General features: G+C 39.5%; 1 protein-coding gene across 1 annotated transcript in view; it reads right to left on the minus strand.

Annotated features, from left to right (window-relative positions):
- LOC120537482 (golgin subfamily A member 6-like protein 6) overlaps positions 1-9,104 on the minus strand; it is a 107,424-nt gene extending 98,320 nt beyond the window's left edge. The window contains exons 1-2 of the mRNA XM_039766449.1: positions 8,963-9,104; positions 2,895-2,927 (exon numbers count right to left, since the gene is read on the minus strand). Of these exons, the coding sequence (XP_039622383.1) occupies positions 2,895-2,927; positions 8,963-9,089 (160 nt within the window). The 5' untranslated portion in view covers positions 9,090-9,104. The remainder of the gene's footprint in view (positions 1-2,894; positions 2,928-8,962) is intronic.
- Positions 9,105-21,054: the final 11,950 nt, after the last annotated feature.

Consider the following 21,054-nt stretch of genomic DNA (forward strand, 5'->3'; position numbering starts at 1 on the left):
GTGAACCATCCACAAATACACAAGGGACGTGGCAGAACAACATTCACACATATAAAATAAACCATAAACAAAACATCAATGACCTGTGTATTTTATTAATTTATTTTTTACTATGTTGTCTTTTGTATGTCTTTGCAATGGGATGGATACCAGTGGGGAAAAATTTTAATTTTGTTATCCTCTTTCTCTCTTTCTGTCACTAATTAAAAATAAAATATTGAATAAAAAACAAATCTAATTCAAATACATTTTTATAAAAAAATAATAAACATAAATAATATTAATATAAATAATAATAACCAAAGGACCATAAATGAACAAAAGGAACATACAAAGGGATTTTAATGTAAGCGATTGTCCTAGATCAATTACCATTATAGCAGAGGGTCTTGTCTTGGGCACAGTGTAGCTGCATGTGCGCTTCTTCGTGTTCTCTATTGATGAGCTTTTGTTATGATATACTTCTGCCATAAAAGTTTCCTTTCTTTATAATGCTTTATTTATGTTCTGTTGAGAATCCTACAAGTCAATGTCCAGCCAGAAGAGAAGAAGTTGGATAACTTCAGAGCAAGGATATAATATAAAAGGCTAACGCCATCAGATTTTGTTGAATTTCTCTCTGTTTCCTATATGGACTGAACAGAGGAGTCCAGCAAATCAAAAGGTTGAGATGTGCAATGTGTCTCATGGTTAACAAAAACTAGTGCCACAGCAGAAATGTAGCTGTTTTATCATGCTACTGCTTGCCCAGTATGAAGCTCCTGCCAATTAAATGCTGGCCATTTTCTCTTGCCCTGGAGTTTTGATTAGTCATTATCATGGCAGTGTATATTTCACCTCAAGCGGCCACTGACAGTAATGAGGTGGAACTGTATGAGACACTCAGCGCTCACTTTGTTGGAACCAGATGTAAGGAGAGCTTTCAGGAAAGTGAACACCAGGAAGGCAGCAAGTCCACATGACACTCCAGGATGTGTTTTAAAGATCTGTGCAGATCAGCTTGCACCAGTGTTCAGTAATATTTAATCTCTCACTCTCTTTAGCCCAGTCAGTCCATATCCTGAACCAGGACAGTGCCTAGAGCTACATGATGTCCTATTGTTAATTCTCTAATATTAAGTCATTTATGTCTTATATATTTTTATGTCTATAATATTTTCATTTCACATATTCATATTTATTGACATTTATAGAGTTATGAATTTACTATTTATTGTCTGTTTATATTCTTGTAATGCACAGTTTTGGAGTTCAGCAACTAATCATTTCACTACATAGTACTCTGTGTTTAATTGTATGGAACAAATAAAAAAATTGATTTGAATTGATTTGATTTGAGAAAGCAGAGGACTAAGAAAGAATGAAAGGAATAAACATTTGAAAACTGCAGCTTCATTTAAAAGCTCATATGGTACAGCATATAGAACTTACTGTATGCAATTAGCTGCTACAGCAACATGGACATTAAAGAATGAGATGAAATGAAACCTACATGACTGGTCCATGTTTTTTTCTACATAATGGGCATTGGCTGCTTTCGCCCATTGTCACACACATACGCATGGGAGGCAGATAAAGGGCTCAAAGGAAGGTAATTCCACGCCAGACCAGGGGGTGGCGAGGTGCACTAATCTTTTCTCTCTTTCCACTGCAGACCCGTTATGAGAAATTCTGCCTGGCCTCCATGATGTCCCTTCCGGTCACAAGGTGGATGACGTTACTTCCGGTCCAGACGACGGCATTGTCGGTCATGAGCCTGATGATGTCACTTCCAGTTCCAGTCATAATTACCTCACTTCCTCTGCTTCATTTTAAAAACCCGTCATCTCAGCCTCACCAGTTCTGTTTTTGACTCCAAACTGTATATACTTGTACTCAAAATCAATGATTTTGTAGCCAGGATCAATTATACTGGAGGCTGCCCCCAAACCTTTTTTGGCTCTCTTGTCTCATCTTTTGACACCATTTATTCATTTTTACGTGCTGTACTTTTACTTTTCATAGCCAGGGGACTCGGAGGAGGACCCACCCATCACTGAAGCAGATGTCACTGAGGTAGTTTAAAGAACTCCTGGGTGGTAAGACTCCAGAGGGGTGGATGATATTTGGCCTGAATTCTTCAAGGCTCTGGATGTTGCTGGGTTGTCTTGGCTGAAACTCTTATTCAACATTGCGTGGAGGTCAGGAACAGTGCCTTTGAATTATCAAACTGGGGAGGTGGTCCCTATCTTTAAGAAGGGGGAGGAAGAGTGTGTTTCAGCTTTAGAGGAATCACACTCCTCAGACTCCCTGAGAAGGCCTATGCCAGGGTTCTGTAATGGAGGATCCGATTACTTTTTTTTGTTGGCTGTGATGCACAACATAGAAGCTCTTGCTATTTTGGAGTATGGTGTCTAGTTCCTCTGTCTTAGCAAGTGAGTGCCCGTCTTCCTTTTGATGTGCTCTAATGTCGTTTTATCCATGTCATTCGTCATTGCTATGAGAATCTCTCCATAAAACATACAGAAATTATTACCTTCAGCAAAGTATTTCTATTACTGTTTCATTAAGTAGTTTTATTTTCAAATATTGAAAGGACCAACTCACTGTCACAATTACACATCAATCTGATGTGTTTGGATAACCTTATTTTCTGGTGCATACAAATTAAATTGTCTATACCATAGTTTTTTGCACGTTTTAATAAGCACGTAAAAGTTGTCAGATTGCATGATTAAGTAGCTATATATGTGTTCCAAAACTGCAGAATTTACTAAAAAAGTAAATGATATTTTAAAATAATTTGGCTGAATTCAAATGTAAAAGAAGCGTGAAGGTGTCTGCCTCTTCTTCTTTCTTTGTTTTTTTATCAGCTGAACTTAACAAATAATGTACACAATAAGACACAGACTCACCCATATCTTGATGAAAGCTTTCAGAATCCATGCCTATAAATAAGAAAAAAGGATCTGATTTTAAATAAATGTAACTTCACTTCTGCCTGGCATTTTCATTAGAATACAACACCTTGTACTGGTGTTTCCCTTCACACAATTAGGCAACTCATGTTGTCATGTGATAATATTTCATTTTTTAGTTCCTGGAAAGTACATACTGTATGTTAAATGCAAGCATTATTATGAATTCTGAGCCCACAGTCAGTATATTTTATAAGTATCAATCAAGATATGCCTACTTGTTTCAGGACAAATATTGAGTTATTTACAAATTAGATAACTTATTATTTGATTTTCTGTTGTTTATCTCAGTGAATCCTTTAGTTAAATATAATGTCACGTTAAACAATTAGACACATGAGGAAGCAATGAACACAGCGATCATAAATAAGTTGGGAAACATATATGAAATGGAGGCACACACAACATAAGCAGAAATACACAATAGTGCTGTGGTAATGCCATCATCATTATGAAAATTAGAAAAAAGTCAAATAAATATATAAAATTGAATTACATTAGACCAAAACACAAAATCATGAAAGATTTATTGCATATTTCAGTTAGTACCTTAGCTTTGCCCTTTAATTTTTAATGTTCCTGCTTGTGGTTTGTCTTCATTTTACTTTATGTTCTTTATTTATTCTGGCTCCGACTCAAATCACCTACAACTAAACACCAGAAAAACCAAGGAGCTGGTGGTGGATTTTAGGAGGCCCAGGCCCCTCATGGACCCCGTGATCATCAGAGGTGACTGTGTGCAGAGGGTACAGACCTATAAATATCTGGGAGTGCAGCTGGATGATAAATTGGACTGGTCTGCCAATACTGATGCTCTGTGCAAGAGAGGACAGAGCCGACTATACTACTTTAGAAGGCTGGCGTCCTTCAACATCTGCAATAAGATGCTGTAGATGTTCTATCAGACGGTTGTGGCAAGCGCCCTCTTCTACGTGGTGGTGTGCTGGGGAGGAAGCATAAAGAAGAAGGACACCTCACACCTGGACAAGCTGAAGAGGAAGGCAGGCTCTATTGTAGGAACGGAGCTGGACAGTTTGACATCCATAGCAGAACGACGGGCGCTGAGCAGGCTCCTGTCAATCATGGAGAATTCACTGCATCCACTGAACAGTGTCATCTCCAGACAGAGGAGCAGCTTGCTGTCACCGCCCTGCTCCACTGGCAGACTGAGAAGATCGTTCCTCCCCCACACTATGTGACTCTTCAGTTCCACCCTGGGGGGTAAACGTTAACATTATACAAGATTATAGAGTGTTATACCTGCTCTTTAATTAATATTGTTTCTTTGTATCAGTATACTGCTGCTGGAGTATGTGAATTTCCCTTTTGGGATTAATAAAGTATCTATCTATCTATCTATCTATCTATCTATCTATCTATCTATCTATCTATCTATCTATCTATCTATCTATCTATCTATCTATCTATCTATCCCTTATCTTTGCCTTTGTCAATTATGACTCTCAAGTGTGTCTTTAAACTCCTGTATGAGAGCGCTGCAGGTTGGTATGGCATCAATTTGCAAAAATGTGTTCTTCATTTCCTTTTCGTGTTTTTTTTTTTGTTTTGGTTTTCAGTCTTTTCACTGTTTTGGTAACAGTTAAACAAATGAGACAAAAATATTATTCTTGGTCATTTATTTATTGAGGAAAATGATCGAATATTACATATTTGTGAGTGGCAAAAGTTTGTGAACCTCTCGGATTAGCAGTTAGTTTGAAGGTGAAATTCGAGTCAGGTGTTTTCAATGAATAGGATGACAATCAGGTGTGAGTGGGCACCCTGTGTTATTTAAAGAACAGGGATCTATCAAAGTCTGCTCTTCACAACACATGTTTGTGGAAGTGTATCATGGCACGAACAAAGGAGATTTCTGAGGACCTCAGAAAAAGAGTTGTTGATGCTCATCAGGCTGAAAAAGGTTACAAAACCATCTGTTAAGAGTTTGGACTCCACCAATCCACAGTCAGACAGATTGTGTACAAATGGAGGAAATTCAAGACCATTGTTACCCTCCCCAGGACTGGTCAACCTACAAAGATCACTCCAAGAGCAAGGCGTGTAATAGTCGGCGAGGTCACAAAGGACCCCAGGGTAACTTCTAAGCAACTGAAGGCCTCTCTCACGTTAGCTAATGTTCATGTTCATGAGTCTACCATCAGGAGAACACTGAACAACAATGGTGTGCATGGCAGGGTTGCAAGGAGAAAGCCACTGCTCTCTAAAATAACATTGCTGCTCGTCTGCAGTTTGCTAAATATCACGTGGACAAACCAGAAGGCGATTGGAAGAATGTTTTGTGGATGGATGAGACCAAAATAGAACTTTTTGGTTTAAATGAAAAGTGTTATGTTTGGAGAAAGGAAAAGACTGCATTCCAGCATAGGAACCTTATCCCATCTGTGAAACATGGTGGTGGTAGTATCATGGCTTGGGCCTGTTTTGCTGCATCTGTGCCAGGACGGCTTGCCTTCATTGATGGAACAATGAATTCTGAATTACATCAGATAATTCTAACGGAAAATGTCAGGACATCTGTCCATGAACTGAATCTCAAGAGAAGGTGTATCATGCAGCAAGACAACGACCCTAAGCACACAAGTCGTTCTACCAAAGAATGGTTAAAGAAGAATAAAGTTAATGTTTTGGAATGGCCAAGTCATAGTCCTGACCTTAATTCAATTGAAATGTTGTTGAAGCACCAGAAGCGAGCAGTTAATGTGAGGAAACCCACCAACATCCCAGAGTTGAAGCTGTTCTGTACGGAGGAATGGGCTAAAATTCCTCCAAGCCGGTGTGCAGGAATGATCAAAAGTTACTGGAAACGTTTAGCTGCAGTTATTACTGTAAAGGGGGGCCATACCAGATACTGAAAGCAAAGGTTCACATACTTTTGCCACTCAAATATGTAATATTAGATCATTTTCCTTAATAAATAAATGACCAAGTTTAATATTTGTTGTCTCATTTGTTTAACTGGTTTCTCTTTATCTACTTTTAGGACTTGAGTGAAAATCTGATGATGTTTTGGGTCATATTTATGCAGAAATATAGAAAATTCTAAAGGGTTCACAAACTTTCAAGCACAATTGTACTTGCATTTAAGTTCTCCAGCGGATAAGTCGGGACTTGATTTTATCGTATAATTTCTGGCATTTTATAATATTGGTCATACTGTATAAGTCAAATAGGGAAAACGCACGCTATTGGTCCAGGAGATTATGATATGCTAACGCCCACCTGAGAGAGTAACCACGGAGCGCACGGCCTTTTTTTCTATGTATCGTGCCTATGTGACCACACAGTAATACCCGAACTATTCTGAAGCGACATTTGAACTGATTTTTGTTTTTGTATCTCACACCCTCCTTGTTCATTTTAAGAGCATCCCTTATCTACCGTGGAGTATTCGATCAGAAGAAAATATGAAGCTGGATTTAAATTAAAAGTCGTTGAAGTGGCACAAGAAATTGGTAACTGTGCTGCTGCAACAAAATTCAATGTGCCTGAGAAACTGATGTAAGATTGGAGGAAGCAAGAAGATGTAAAAAAAAAAAAAATTCAGTGTCGCATTTTTGAACAGGCATATAAGTCGGGGTCTGATTTTATGATTGATTTTTCAGGTTTCAAGACCCAACTTATACGCGATTATATACGGTACATTGTTGAAATGAGTAGTGTGTTGGGGCAAAGTTTTTGGCAGCTTTGGCCTCTTTGTTTTGGAATAAATTATAACTTTTTTTTAATTTTCGTATTGATTTTTGTTTTGAATGTTGTTTTGTTCTCTTTTGGAATCCGAGACACCCATAATGTCGTAATGTTGCTGGAAATCTATAGCAAGATGTGGTGGACATGACCACTCAAGTCATGTCATGGCAGTTGTTTTCCACCCGTTTAAAATCAGGCCCAAAAGCACACTGATATGTCAGAACTTCTGATTTCATCCAGAAAGCAGAACTTCATCATTTTAATGTTCCATTTAGTCACTGAAATGTGTGTTTTTATTACTGCTAATTTGATCTTTTCCTGCTTCTTATTATATTATTTTTAGGACCTTATTTTTGTTTATTTTTTGCTTCAATAAAATTAAACCTGGATGGAGCAGAACACTTTAAAATTAAATTGCAACAAAACTGAACTCCTGCAAATTGGCACTAAAGTGCAACTTAACAAAAATGAGCTCCTTCTCAGTCACTCTTGACACTGATCTTGTCAGACCTTCTTCTAAGGCAAGAAATCATAGTATCATCTTTCATTCCTCCCTTTCTTATTACACCCACATAAACCACATTAAGAAACGTTCTTACTTTCACCTCCATAACATATCCAATGTTTATTCTTTCCTCTCCTTTTCTAATTCTGAGAAACTTGTCCATGCTTTCATCACATCCCCCATTGATTATTGTAATTCCTTCCTGGCAGTTGCCCCTTCAAATCATCTATCACAGCTCCAGTTGACTCAAAACTCTGCTGCAAGTGTCCTTACATGAACCAGCAACAGTCAGCACATAACAGCCGCCCTGCTTTACCTTCACTGGCTCCCTGTGTCTTACAGAAGTGAATATAAAATTCTATTATTAACCTAAATGACCTCACACCGGACTACATCAGTGACCTTCTCCATCGGTGTGCTCCTGTTTGCCCAGTGAGGTCCTCTGATTCTGTCAGTCATGTTGGTCCCCACACTAATCTACACTCCATGGGTGACAGGGCCTTCAGCTGTATAGCGCCCAGCCTTTGAAATGACCTACCGAAATTAATAAGATCAGCTGACTCCATTCACTCTTTTCAAAAACAACTTCAAACTCATCTGTTCAGGAAGGCGTTTAACTTCACCTGACATCCTGCCACTTCTTTCAGTTCACTTCTCTGTTCAGATGCTCCAGTTAATTTGTGTGTGTGTGTTATTTCACAAATGATGTTATTTGTTCAGGCTTTACTTTTATTAAAGAATTTAGTATTTTACTCTGGTTTATTGTCTTTTATTCTATTTAATGCTTTGTATATCCTGTATTTGTCTGTTTTAGTGTTCTGTGTAGAATATTTGTGTCCAATATTACAGATACCCTGATACAGATCATGGGAAAGGTGCTATATAAATAAAATGTATCATTATTAATAATATTGCAATTTAATATTTCAACACTTAGGAGCTTGGCTGGTATATTGGACTGTCCTCTTTGCTAAGAGGCTAAGGAGGCAGTCATGTTGAATTCCTGTGTGACCACTGTGATTATTTCCTTACCGGACTGGGAGCAGTTTGGGCTCATTAATTTATGTGTTAATTCACTGCTGCATGGCTTGTTGTTAGCACTGAACCTAATGTTGACTACTAAGCCTTTATGTGTTTCATAATTTCATGGCTCAGTATTGCTACAGAGCAAAACACTTTGATAAAATGTATTTGTACAAATGCAGCGTTCTGATTTCACTTATTTTAAAATCTTTATGTCTGTCTGTCTTGGATTTTAATCAAAGGGGCAGACTAGCCTCACATTTGCAGAGTTCTGGGGTTGAATTCCTGTTCACACACTGTGTGAGTGGAGTATCTCAAAGACATCCACGTTAGACTAATTGAAATTCTGAACTTGGCTTTGTGTTGCAGCGAGGACTGGATGGATAAGTAAAACTGGATGGGTAGATCCCACTGATCCTAAGATGCGCTGTGATGGCTTCACTTCATGTGGTATTGAATATTTATATGGCAGTACTATGATAAATACTCTGCAGTTTGACATTTTTCTGACTCCCATTTATTCTTGTCCTGCATTGTCACAGAGCACAAGAATCATTCTGCTGCCAGGCAGAATAGATCTTGTATGGTAATATTACAACCTTTCATAATGGCAAAGGAAAATTAATAAAAGTGCAATGGAACCTTTTAAGAATAATGGCATTGTTCTTCACAATGTTGTATGCGCAGCAAGGAAAAATAGTAGTGAAATAAATTAACCCATCAAACATGCCCAGTAATTCTAAATAAAAGATTAGAAACTAAAACAAACCTGAAGGTATTGATTTTCTTCTTTCTCCACAGAACAGTAAGAATGAAGCGTCCTGGACACTCTGATCAGCTCTGCAGCAGCACGGCTTGCTAAGTGACAAATGAAAGGTGTCCCTGTCACTAAACATTGTGAGATCACCTATTTGCGTTGTAATCCCCACCCTACACATGGTTGGGTGACTCCTCTTCTCTAGCTGTCAAGTGTTTTTTTTTTTTTTATCTACTCACTTATAAAAAATCAGCCCGCCTAAGTTTTGTTTTGCTAAGTTCTGCTTCCCATCATTTGTTTTTGTCTTTTTGTCTGCACTTTTTTTTAAGCTTCCTCTCAAATGATAGTTTCTACATGTCTCCAGTCTTAATTTGATCTTTTGTTGATGTATAAAGCCCAGTTAAATATGAAAAAGACTGATAGCAACCTTTATCTTACATTTTATTCAGCATGTAGAGTTTGCTTCTCTTCTTGTCTGTCCAGTTTTTTTCTCCAGGTGACTCAGTTTTCCACACAAATACTAAAGTTAATTTGTTATTCTAAATTGGCCTCATGTGGACGTGTGTCATGCAATGGACTGGCATCCTGTCCAGCGTTGGTTCCTGCCTTGCACACAATATTTTCCTTAACTGAACTTTAATGGGTTCAGAAAATGGATGGTTGGTGGGAATACATATAGATAGATAGATAGATAGATAGATAGATAGATAGATAGATAGATAGATAGATAGATAGATAGATAGATAGATAGATAGATACTTTATTAATCCTAAGGGGAAAGTCATAATATGGCGAATGTTAGCTATTACCCTGAAGGCAGTTCTTCAGCAAGTTCACTGGACCATAAATGTTAGAATACTATTGTTTCAAGGATCAAGCTATCAACCTTAAATCCCAAAGTGATAATATTATTGCTCTCCCTCCCCCAGGTTTGGTTTACTGGAAATACAATTTAAAGAGATTATTATTTTCATGGGCATTGTTACATATGCATTATATTCACTTTTACTTTAAAACTTTAGTAAAAACAATATTTGGAATTAACATTTCTTCAAGATTGCATTGAATTTTGATTCCATTTTTGGACTTGCATCATGACAACGAAGCGTTTAACTGCCTAGGAGTGAATATTATTTCTTTCTCTCTAATGAATAAAACAACTTTTTCGAATGTTTGTCCATGCTCTTTCTTCTTTGCTTTGTCATTGATGTGTCATCTAGAACGTATAAAATTATTGTCCTGATAAAATTTATAAGAGCTGAGAGTGCAGCAAGTGTGTCTGCCAAAAGCAATCACACGACTGCGGTAAGATGACCATGGTCTTGTTTGAAAATAGTTGTAACTAGGGCATGACTTGAAAGAGTTTCATGTTAAAAGTCTCCATCTCACGGAACTTCATACTGTGCCAACGTTTTAGGAATCTTTTCATTCTCGCTGGCAACACAAATTAGACGATATTCAAGTATCCAAACAACATATTCAAGCTTTTTTAGCTGTTCCGTTATTTCACTGAGTAATAATTTCCATTTATTTGCTCTAATGCGATCTTTCCTATCCTTTTTTTGAGACTTTTGATATTTTTGTACATACATTATCTCTAACCTGCTCTGCATGTGTACCGCACCAACATTTTTGAATTCTTTACGACGTTCTACTTTGTCATCTACTCTTTGTCCTTTACTTCCGTCCCCGGGCGTGTTTAAATCTCTGTCTCACAGGACATATAACGCTGCTCGTGTTGTAAAGTGGGGTAAACGCATGCTAAGGAGATGCGGTCGGATCAGCTGCTGGCGAGCTGCATGTTCTGCTCGTCGCGCTGTGCATTAATCATTTAAAAGCCTGTACAGCAGCTTTCCTTTTGTCTCACTGCCTTGTCTTGTCAGTGTCTTCCGAGAAGATCATGTCTTGTCTCCCTCGTCTCCCTCCCAAGATTTTTTTTTACAATAGAGAGATGGGCTCTGACTCCCCATGAGCTTGAGTTGGGATGAGTAGACTGAGATAAGGTTTTTTTTTTTTAATTGATTTTCTATTCCTACTTATCCAATTCCAAGTCATGGCAAAAGGAGGAGTGGGGCCTGTCCTAGCATCACTGAGTACAAGGCAGAAACCAGCCCAGTATGGGACACACCTCACGCAAAGCCAATTTAAAGTTGCCCAGTTCAGTTAAATGGTGTACTACATGCTTAAAGATGCAAGTGGAAATTAAAATGCATTAAAGATGGATATGGATGGAACAAGATTTACTTTTTTGCTTGGCATTGAAATAAGACATCTTTATTAAATGTAAATAAAGACTTGCTAGCAAGAAGAAAAGAGTAGAAGATCTGGTTCTGATCTGGGTTATGTTTTATAGCCATAGCATTCACTCACTGGGCAGATTATCAGTTAGACCCGTACACCTTCTTATCCATCTGATCAGCCAATCACGTGGCAGCAGCACAATGCATAAAATCATACAGATACAGGACAGGGCTTTCAGTTCACATTCACACCAAACGCCAGAATGGGGAAAAGTATGACCACAGTGATTTCAGCTGTGGGATTTTCACACACAGCAGTCTCTAGATCAGGGGTTCCCCAACTCCAGTCCTGGAGGGTCCTAGTGGCTGAATCTTTTTATTCTAACCCTTTTCTTTATTAGTGACCTGTTTTGCTCCTAATTAATTTCTTTTGAATTAATTTTATTTGACTTGCTCTTGAGCACTCAGACCCTTAATTGTTTCTTTTTGTTTAATTAGCAGCCAAACAATAATGAGTAACAAAATGAGCCAAAACTTGATCGGCAAACTGTAACGATCATACAATACCTGAAAATAAAGAAAAGTGAAGGTCTCACGAGTGCTGATCTGCTCAGGTCCACAAAACATTTTACCAGAGCTCTTAGAAAAGAGAAAATCAGCAATTTCAGAAAATGTCTGCTATTGCACAATGAGAGCAGCAACAAGCCATGGAATTAAAGAACGGGTTTAATTAACAACAAGAATCAGAGCCTGGTTAAGCAACTGGTTGGAGTGAAATTGGTTGGAGTTGGAGGCCCAGACTTAGTTGGTCTTCCTTTGGCTCACTCACTTCACATTTCATTTCTGTTTGGGTGCCATGTAAGGAAAGAGATTAAGAAATTCAGGGGAACAAATCTTAAAAAACAAGACAATTAAAATTAATTCAAAAGAGGTTATTTAGCAGCAAAAACAGTGCACTATTTAAGAATATGGTTAGCATGTAAACCTGCCACCAAAGGGGCCCTCCTTGGGCTCAAATCAACAAAAGAGAGTTAAGCATTTAAATTTATAGCAAAAGCAGAAATAGTTCTAAATGTAATCTTATCTGCGGTGGGTTGGCACCCTGCCCAGGATTGGTTCCTGCCTTGTGCCCTGTGTTGGCTGGGATTGGCTCCAGCAGACCCCCGTGACCCTGTGTTTGGATTCAGCGGGTTAGAAAATGGATGGATGGATGGATGTAATCTTATAAATGTAAAAATCATGCTTTGCTGCTTTCTTATTTTAGAATAAAAGAAGAAAAAAATACCAGCTAATTAATTGAGATAGTGTTATTATGTGTTGTCACTGTTTATGAATGTAGCTGGAACAAAAAACTGAAACCACAATGGGCCCCCAAGACCGACACTGAGAACCTCTGGGCTACATTAACTCAGATAACCACTCTGTACGACTTTGGTGAGCAGGAAAGTACCTAAGAATGCACAACACATGAAACCTTGAGGCAGATGGGTTACAACAGCAAAAGATCTCATCAGGTTCCACTTGTATCATCCAAGAACAGAAAGCTGAGGCTGCAGAACTCACAGGCTCAACAAAACTGAACAGTTGAAGATTGGAAAACCAGAGCCTGGTCTCCTGAGGCACACAGAATGTAGGGTCAGAATTTGGCACCAACAGCATGAATCCATGCACCCAACCTACCTTGTGTTAACAGTCCAGGCCGGTGGTGATGGTGTAGGGAATGTTTTCTTGGCACACTTTGGCCCCATTAATACCACTAACCCATTGCTTGAATGCCACAGCCAATTTCAGTTTTGTTGCTGACCTGTCATAGTCACAATTTACCCCTCTTCTAATGGCTAAGTCAGTACAATAATGTACCATGTCACAAAGCAAAAGTGTTCTCAAACTGGAAAAATGTTGTAATGCATCCAGGGCAATATGAACCAGAATCTCAAAGAAACATTTCCAACAACTTGTGGAATCCATACCACGAGGAACTGGGGCTGGTTTGAGAGATAAAGGACAGGAGACCCTTCCTAGTTTTAATATAGTGGTCCTAATATTTGTTCAGTGAGTGTATATTGACTATGCAAATTGAATTTGCAGTCCAATCTTATAACTTTACAGATCAGGTAGCTGCTTTCATGTCCAGTTAGTAGGGGTCTATAGCAGACACAGCCAGGGTAACTAAACCTCTCGATCCTTATGTAGCCACTGCTATTCATTCGATGCAATTCTGGGTTAAAACTTTCACTGCTGAGCTGAATTGATCACTAAAATAATAAACCATTGGATGGACAAAACTGATGTAAATGAAGCACTGTCTTATTTGAGTCATTAAGATATTGAGCTGCTTTAGGTGAACAAGACACTATGAAAGAATAAGGAACCAGAGGATGAGATGTAATTGAGTAACCTAGTCAGGTTCATTAATGAAATGTCAAAACTGAAAAACAAAACTCGTTGACGAAAAACTCAAAGCAAAAAGTTGTTCACTAGAAACACACACACTCACAGTTACAGAAATTGTCAAGTAGATAGAATGGAAGAGTGGAAGACAAGAAAACATTGCAAGTTTTGAGAACGGGCCTTAGTTTCAAGTAAAAGAAAAACAAGGAGGATGGGACTCCAAACTCGGACTTCAGAGACTGTAATGTCCAGAGCCTGGCATCATTGAAAATGTCTCCAGGAGCGGAAATACCTGTGGAGGGCCATAAAGGGAAATGAAATAGGATGACAACTTATCCATAATGCAGGATAGCTGGAGATGTGAGTTTGTGAGTGCCATCTGCAGCACTAATCCAAAAGCTTTTCAACCCTGCACCACACAACACAACATATAGGAAACTAAAGGTCCTTACTTGTTGTCAAGAGATTTTAGTTTTATTGCTGTAAAGGGGAGAAGAAAAATGGGTCTGGGAGCAGCTATACTGGATTCATTGGCAAACTAGAAAAAGGGATTAACAGGAGAGATCAGCCAGCTCCATAACAGACGCAGAACAAAAGCCCGATTGTTACAGTTCAAAATTTGGTAGAGACACCACCCCGTGATTTTTCACAAATTTAAATTCTAAACACACTTTTGTATATTTGTAAAGACTGCTATAGACTGATTTCAAATTCTGTATCCTTACTGATTTGAACCTTGTATCTTTTAGATTATTCTTTTAGAATCCTAAACAGAATGTTAATTTATTACACATGTGGTAATTAGGATCCGAATGGACAAATCAGAGAAAAAGGCAAACGCTGATTGATTATTCTTGTGTTGCAGTGCTATGTGAATTAAGAAATTCAACTCCCAGAGGTCCCTCTGGTGGCCCTGCATAGACACCTGCAGAGGGCGCAGGGGTTGCTGGGGACAAGATGGGTCAGTGGGAGCTTTATAAGGAAGCTATCTAGACAGTAAAGTCAGTCTGTTGTTTGTGTCTGAGTTCACCTGTCTGTCTTGTCAACAATACCGTTACTTGTGGATTATTGTCTTTTTCCTGGATCATAGCTCCTGTATGGATGTATGGATGTCTTGTGCCTGCTTGTCCTGTGAGTAGTGAGTTGGATTTATTACTCCCAAATCTCACCACCCCTCGCCACATCATTACTTACAGCAAGATGTTTACAAAATTGTCATTTTTCTCCTTCATTCCACATCATCTGTTGCCGCTGCATCTGGACTGTGTTACGGACTTCATCGTTAGTGTTTACTGTTAGGTGTTTATTGTGCTTGTTGTTCTCGTCGTATTGAATTCATTTGGGGATACCTGATGTTTTTGAGCAGTTATATTGTACCATTCATTTGTTTGTTTAATATATTTGTTTTGATTATTGGTTAAGTCCTTTTGTTTCCATGTCTCTACAAGTGACTGTTTACAAGTTGGGCCAAGACTCGGTGTGTTCCTGGGGTCCCACTGAAAAAATAAATAAATCACCGTCTCTTCAGTGGTATTAATCTTAGCGGCACTGTGCCCACTACACTTAATCATTGTTAATTCAGCATGAAGTGAGGCATTTAAGCTTGGGTTGTGTGCTGGGCAGATCAGAGCAGGAGGGAAAAAAGCAAGAAGAGCCGAACAGGAGAAGAGCACAAAGAAATTGATACAGGCCTCTGTGGACTGATCACCAGTTGAAGCAGCTCTGCACTCAGACTTGAAAAGACTCATTTCAATATTATTTTATCTTATTTTCAATAAGACTTCTTCTCAAATTATTTCCTACTTTTGCTTCCATCAGTTTTATTGTGTTTTTATTACTTTTACCTTATAATAATATTGATTTTATAAAGTTTCATTGGGTCAAGGTACAGTATATTGTTACGATCACCCGGTGTGGGTGGTTGTCATATTCCCACAGGGCTTAGCAGCTGAGAAGAGACGTCTTCAATAGAAGGCAATGCGGTGAGCGGACCCCTGCTTTGGCGATTGGCACAGGTGTAGCTCTGGTCTGCTTGTGCTGAACTAGTAAGTCTTTTTACTTGAAGCAGTTGTCCACATGCAGGTAAGGCTGTACATGGAGGGCACTATAAAGCAGCTATATTTATGCAAAATCACCCAGTAATGCAGATGCTGTTTCCTAAGTATGTGCCGATTGTGTCACTGAGCTCAGTCCTATGTAGTCCTTGCACTCTCAGGCCTTGCTAAAGTTTTCAACTCAGGCTGAAGTGGCAGTGCCAGTCAGTCATGTGGTTACCGCACTCCTACTAGAGACTTGTTCAGCAGGTTAATAGTGACCTTGACAACAGGCGACATTCAAAGTGCGGTTTATAAACAAAAGGTCTTTTACAAATTCTCTTTCACATTTTCCATTTCATTTTCATTTATTGCTGTATAAGCTGCAAAGACGATTTGTAATGAATATTTACACAGAAATAAAATGTCCTGCTGTGACACAAAGTGCTAATTTACTTTACTGTTTATAGGTTACACTATGATAAAAGTGAAGGATATTTTCCTTAAATCTCCAATAGCTTTGCAGTATATTGTGTTGAGTAGAAATGCTTTTTTTCAACTTGACTTTCAATGATTTGTCTCGTACAAATGCACTGAACTGCTTTCTACGTTGTATGTAGGACATAATATCTCTTATGTAGATGAAACTATCCCAATAGTATAATTTTTCATATGTACAAGATAGTTTTTCACACATACAAGTTATTATGTCATATGTACAAGACGAAATTCCTTAAGAAAACAAGCAAATTACGGTTCAGATTTAGTTAAGGTTAGTATACATACAGTTTTGTAAGGCTCAGGGTGCTTCATTTCATTGTCACATCCATCCAAGTCAACCCATTAGGGAAAGCTCAGATTTGTATGCGTGTTCATACTTGGTCTGTTATTGTGACATTCATGCAAGTCACGGTGTTGGTCGCTGTTTTAATGGAGCACCTCAAAGTGTCAATATAATACAATTCAATGAGAGGAACAGCAGTATTGGTCAGCCCTGTGTAGGAAATATGCCCATTTTAAGCCACATTTCCCCATGGTGACCAGTAAAGTCCTATCTATCTATCTATCTATCTATCTATCTATCTATCTATCTATCTATCTATCTATCTATCTATCTATCTATCTATCTCTCTATCTATCAGTCATGGCTGGACACACTCACACATATCCACAAGGAATCAGTTTAAAGTTGCCAGTCAACCTAAGGGCATGTTTTAAAAGAAGTAGGAACTGAAGAAAGCCCACAGGGAGAACATGTAAATTGTACACACAGAGAGCAGGTTTGATTCAAGATTAGAAACCTGGAATCTGGAGAAATGAGACACGCTTACCATACCTAAAAGGTGTACAGGCTGGGCTGGTGCCTCTGTATGGAAAGCAATGGCCTTGCATTCCCCCCAAGGTTGGGTTACTGGGAACGACTTGCACTCCAAAGCACACTCACACCATATTGGCATAACTGGCTTTGGAAGATTGACAAATGTTGTACATCGTTATGTTAACGGCATATTCAATATGTTTATGTATGGAGAGTGTCCTTTTTAGTGCATATTGCAAGCATCAGCTGAATGCTGAAAAGCATTCCATCTCTTATTTATAACAGTCCTGCATTTTGATAAATTGCATAGTTCTCAACGCTTTAATCTTTCACCTACCTTTCCATTTCCTGGACCCCCATAAATCAGTTGTATGGCTGCAGAGAGCAGAAATGCATTCTGGAAGTATCATGCAAAAGTTAAGATAGGAACCTATCTTGTATGTATAAGTTTTCATCTCATACGTACAACAAATTATCTTCAACGAGATATTATGTATTATGTATGAGACTGTGTTGTGTCCCGGCGTGAAGAACATCATTTTTTTCTTATTTGTTAATTTTGTAATATCATGTGTGTGTTTCTTTAATTTATTTTACTCTGGCAGCGGCTTGGACAGTAATTTGGGCCTGGTGTGGCCCCGTTCCCAACGTGATCGATTCACTGGATGATCACTGACAAGCTAGTTGGGGCGGGACTGAGGCAAGATTTAAGGTGGCCGCTGCTGTTTGTGAGGAGGGGCTCACTTGGGGAAAACGTGTGGCGAAATGCTATGAAGGGACTAAACGTCTAGACTTTTTGTAAAGTGGTTTTGCTGCTGGCTGCAAGGGTGACGCCGATTGGACCTGAAGAGAGTGAACTACGGCACGGTGGTCCCAGTCCGGAGGGGAAAACGGCGTCGGTGACAGGGGCAGTGGCTATGGGTTATTTGTCCCTTTCTCTATTTGTGTGTTCAGGTACCTGACTGAGGCGAGTGGATGAGAACACGGAGGCCGATCGGGTGATGCCGAGAGAGATCGGGAGTGGAACCAGGCTGAGGGGATGAATGACGAGCGGACCGGAACGGAGAGAGAGGCGACTCAGACCCCTGTGATCCCCAGTCCGCATAAATGGAAGTGGCTAATAGCTAGTTGAGAGTGTATGTATTTGGCTGTTTGCTGTAGGATCTGTGACGCAATGGGGAGAGATGGTGACGGCGGTGTGAAGCAGCAACAGCGATCGGCTGGGTGGAAGGAAGGACGCCATTGTTGGATTGCTGCAACCGGACGCTGATGTGGATTGACGGGAATGTATTCAGCATTGGAGAATCGGGACTTGTGAGACCAGGGAATTGAGCACTTGAGCACAGGGACATTGGGCGCTGCCAGAGGTTTTGGTGTTTTGTGTATTTATTTTGGTTTAAGTGAGCGCCTTGCAGTGAGAGCACAGAGGCCCAAGAACTGTTTAAGTTTGTTTATTTATTGATTATTTATGTCTTATTTTTGAGCACTGGGTTATTGTTTGCAGTGTTTAGTTATTTGTCTTTTCGTCCTTTTTATGTCGTTTTCCCCCACCCCTTAAAAGTAATTATAGTGTGCTGTGCTTTTCCAGAGTGATATAATTTGGGTGTGGTGTAAAAAGGGAACAGAGTGCTGTGTTTTGCCATTTTTAACTGCTGAGTCCATCACGGTTGTGTTGGGTGTTTTTCTTAAGACAGAAAGAAACTCTGTGCATTCAATAAATGTGTATTTAAGCTTACCACTGCGTGTGTGTGATCCCTCTCTATTTGTTGCCCTCCAGGAGGTCCCAAAGTACGGTGGCCCTGAAGGGCAAAACACAAGGGGTCTCTACCCCGGGCCACCACAACTGGAATTCCCCATTTTTTTTCACTTTAGTGTTCTGGGCGTCCATTGTCTCAGCTGTGGAAGTGCATGTAAAAATGGGGTTAGTCAGAAGCACACAAAACATTCACAGTGTTCTGATGAACAGCATGAGACTGCGTCTGTGCCAATTAAACATTAGAAGATTGACCAATGAGAGATGGACATTTGCTTCATCGAGTGCATTTGATTGGCTAATAAAGTAAACACAGTTTGTAAACCTCAGTAAAGAATTGTGGGTTACTGGCTATGAAACTGTCAGTTAGGCAATGACCCGACTGACTGCTGGAGGTCTTCACCTTGACTGTTAGGAATGGAGCGAGGAGTGCATAGTGGGCTGTCGAAAAAACTTTGACAAGCACAACAAAGTTTAGACAGGCAGGGTCTTGATATGCATCTGCTGCAGGCAAACAACATAGATAACACAGCATGGAAGAGCATACGCTTGAAAGACATACATTTGGGATCATTTAATTTATAACTAGCAAAATACCTGCGCTTCGCAGCAGAGAAGTAGTGTGTTAAAGAAGTAATGAAAAAGAAAAGGAAACATTTTGAAAATAACGTAACATGATTGTCAATGTAATTGTTTTGTCACTGTTGTGAGTGATGAGTGTTGCTGTCATATATATACAGTAATCCCTCCTCGATCGCGGGGGTTGCGTTCCAGAACCCCCCCGATAGGTGAAAATCCGCGAAGTAGAAACCATATGTTTGTATGGTTATTTTTATATATTTTAAGCCCTTATAAACTCTCCCACACTGTTAACATTATTAAAGCCCCCTAGACATGAAATAACACCCATTAGTCAAAAGTTTAATCTGTGCTCCATGACAAGACAGAGATGACATTTCTTTCTCACAATTAAAAGAATGCAAACATATCTTCTCTTCAAAGAAGTAAACGTCAGGAGCAGAGAAAGTCAGAGAGAGAGTGCGAGAGTAAAACACACAATGAAAAAATCAATACGTGCTTTTCTGTTTTTAAGTATGCCGAAGCACCGCGATAAAGTGGCATTTTTTAAAGGAGCGTCCGTATCCTCCAGGCAAACAGCCTCTGTGCAAAGAGCCCCTCTGCTCAAACCCCCTCTGTCAGGCAGAGAGAGTGAGAGAGACAGAGAAAAGCAAACAATCAAGCTCCGCGCGGGAAACACATCGTATATCATTGAGGAGTTTTAGTTAATATGTAATACGTACTCTGATTGGGTAGCTTCTAAGCCATCCGCCAATAGCGTCCTTTGTATGAAATCAACTGGGCAAACCAACTGAGGAAGCATGTAGCATAAATTAAAAGACCGATTGTCCGCAGAATTTCTGCGGATGGCTTAGAAGCTACCCAATCAGAGCATGTATTACATATTAACTAAAACTCCTCAATGATATAAGATATGCTTTTCGCGCGGTGCTTGATTGTTTGCTTGTCTCTGCCTCTATCTCACTCTCTCTGACATTTTCTGCGCCTGACAGAAGGGGTGTGAGCAGAGGTGCTGTTTGCACAGAGGCTGTTTGCTTAAAAGATACTGACGCTCCTCTAAAAAATGCCGCTTTATTGCGTGCTCGGCATATTTAAAAGCCACGTATTGATATTTTGATTGTTGCTTTAATCTCGCTCCCTCTCGTGGCCCCATGGCTCTCTCTGTCCATAATGCCCTGCTGGTCTTCGACCTCTCTGTGCCTGACGGAGGAGATGTGAGCAGACTGCGTTGCCCCTGGGCTGTTTGCACAGAGGCTGTTTGCTTAGAAGATACTGCCCTTTTCCCACCTTGTCGCTCCTCTAAAAATGCCTGCACGCCCTTTGCAAACTTAAAAGAACACGTATTGATTTTTTGATTGTTTGCTTTTCTTTGCAAGCGATCTCTCTCTCTCCCTCTGAAATTCTCTGCTCCTGAAGAGAAGAAGATCTATTTGCATTCTTTTAATTGTGAGAAAGAACTGTCATCTCTGTCTTGTCATGGAGGACAGTTTAAACTTTTGACTAAAGGGTGTTATTTCATGTCTAGAGGGCTCTAATAATGTTAACACTGGCGGCCAGAGTGCTACGCCAACTGGAGAGCACCCTTTATACTAGGGCTTAAAATATAATGTGCACAAAAACTCCCAAAATTCCTAAACAATGAACAAACATATGGTTTCTCACCTGGGAGCCCCACAGTCCTTTTATATTCCCTGGAGGTGTTCCTTCCCAACAGTCCACAAGTCCTTATTCCTTCGGGTCAGGGTAAATAATGTTTCTCACCCGAAGGGTTCTTCCGGGTCATAGGGCAT

The sequence above is a fragment of the Polypterus senegalus genome, chromosome 10 (genome assembly GCF_016835505.1).
Source record: "Polypterus senegalus isolate Bchr_013 chromosome 10, ASM1683550v1, whole genome shotgun sequence".
In the NCBI taxonomy this organism is placed as follows: domain Eukaryota; kingdom Metazoa; phylum Chordata; class Cladistia; order Polypteriformes; family Polypteridae; genus Polypterus; species Polypterus senegalus.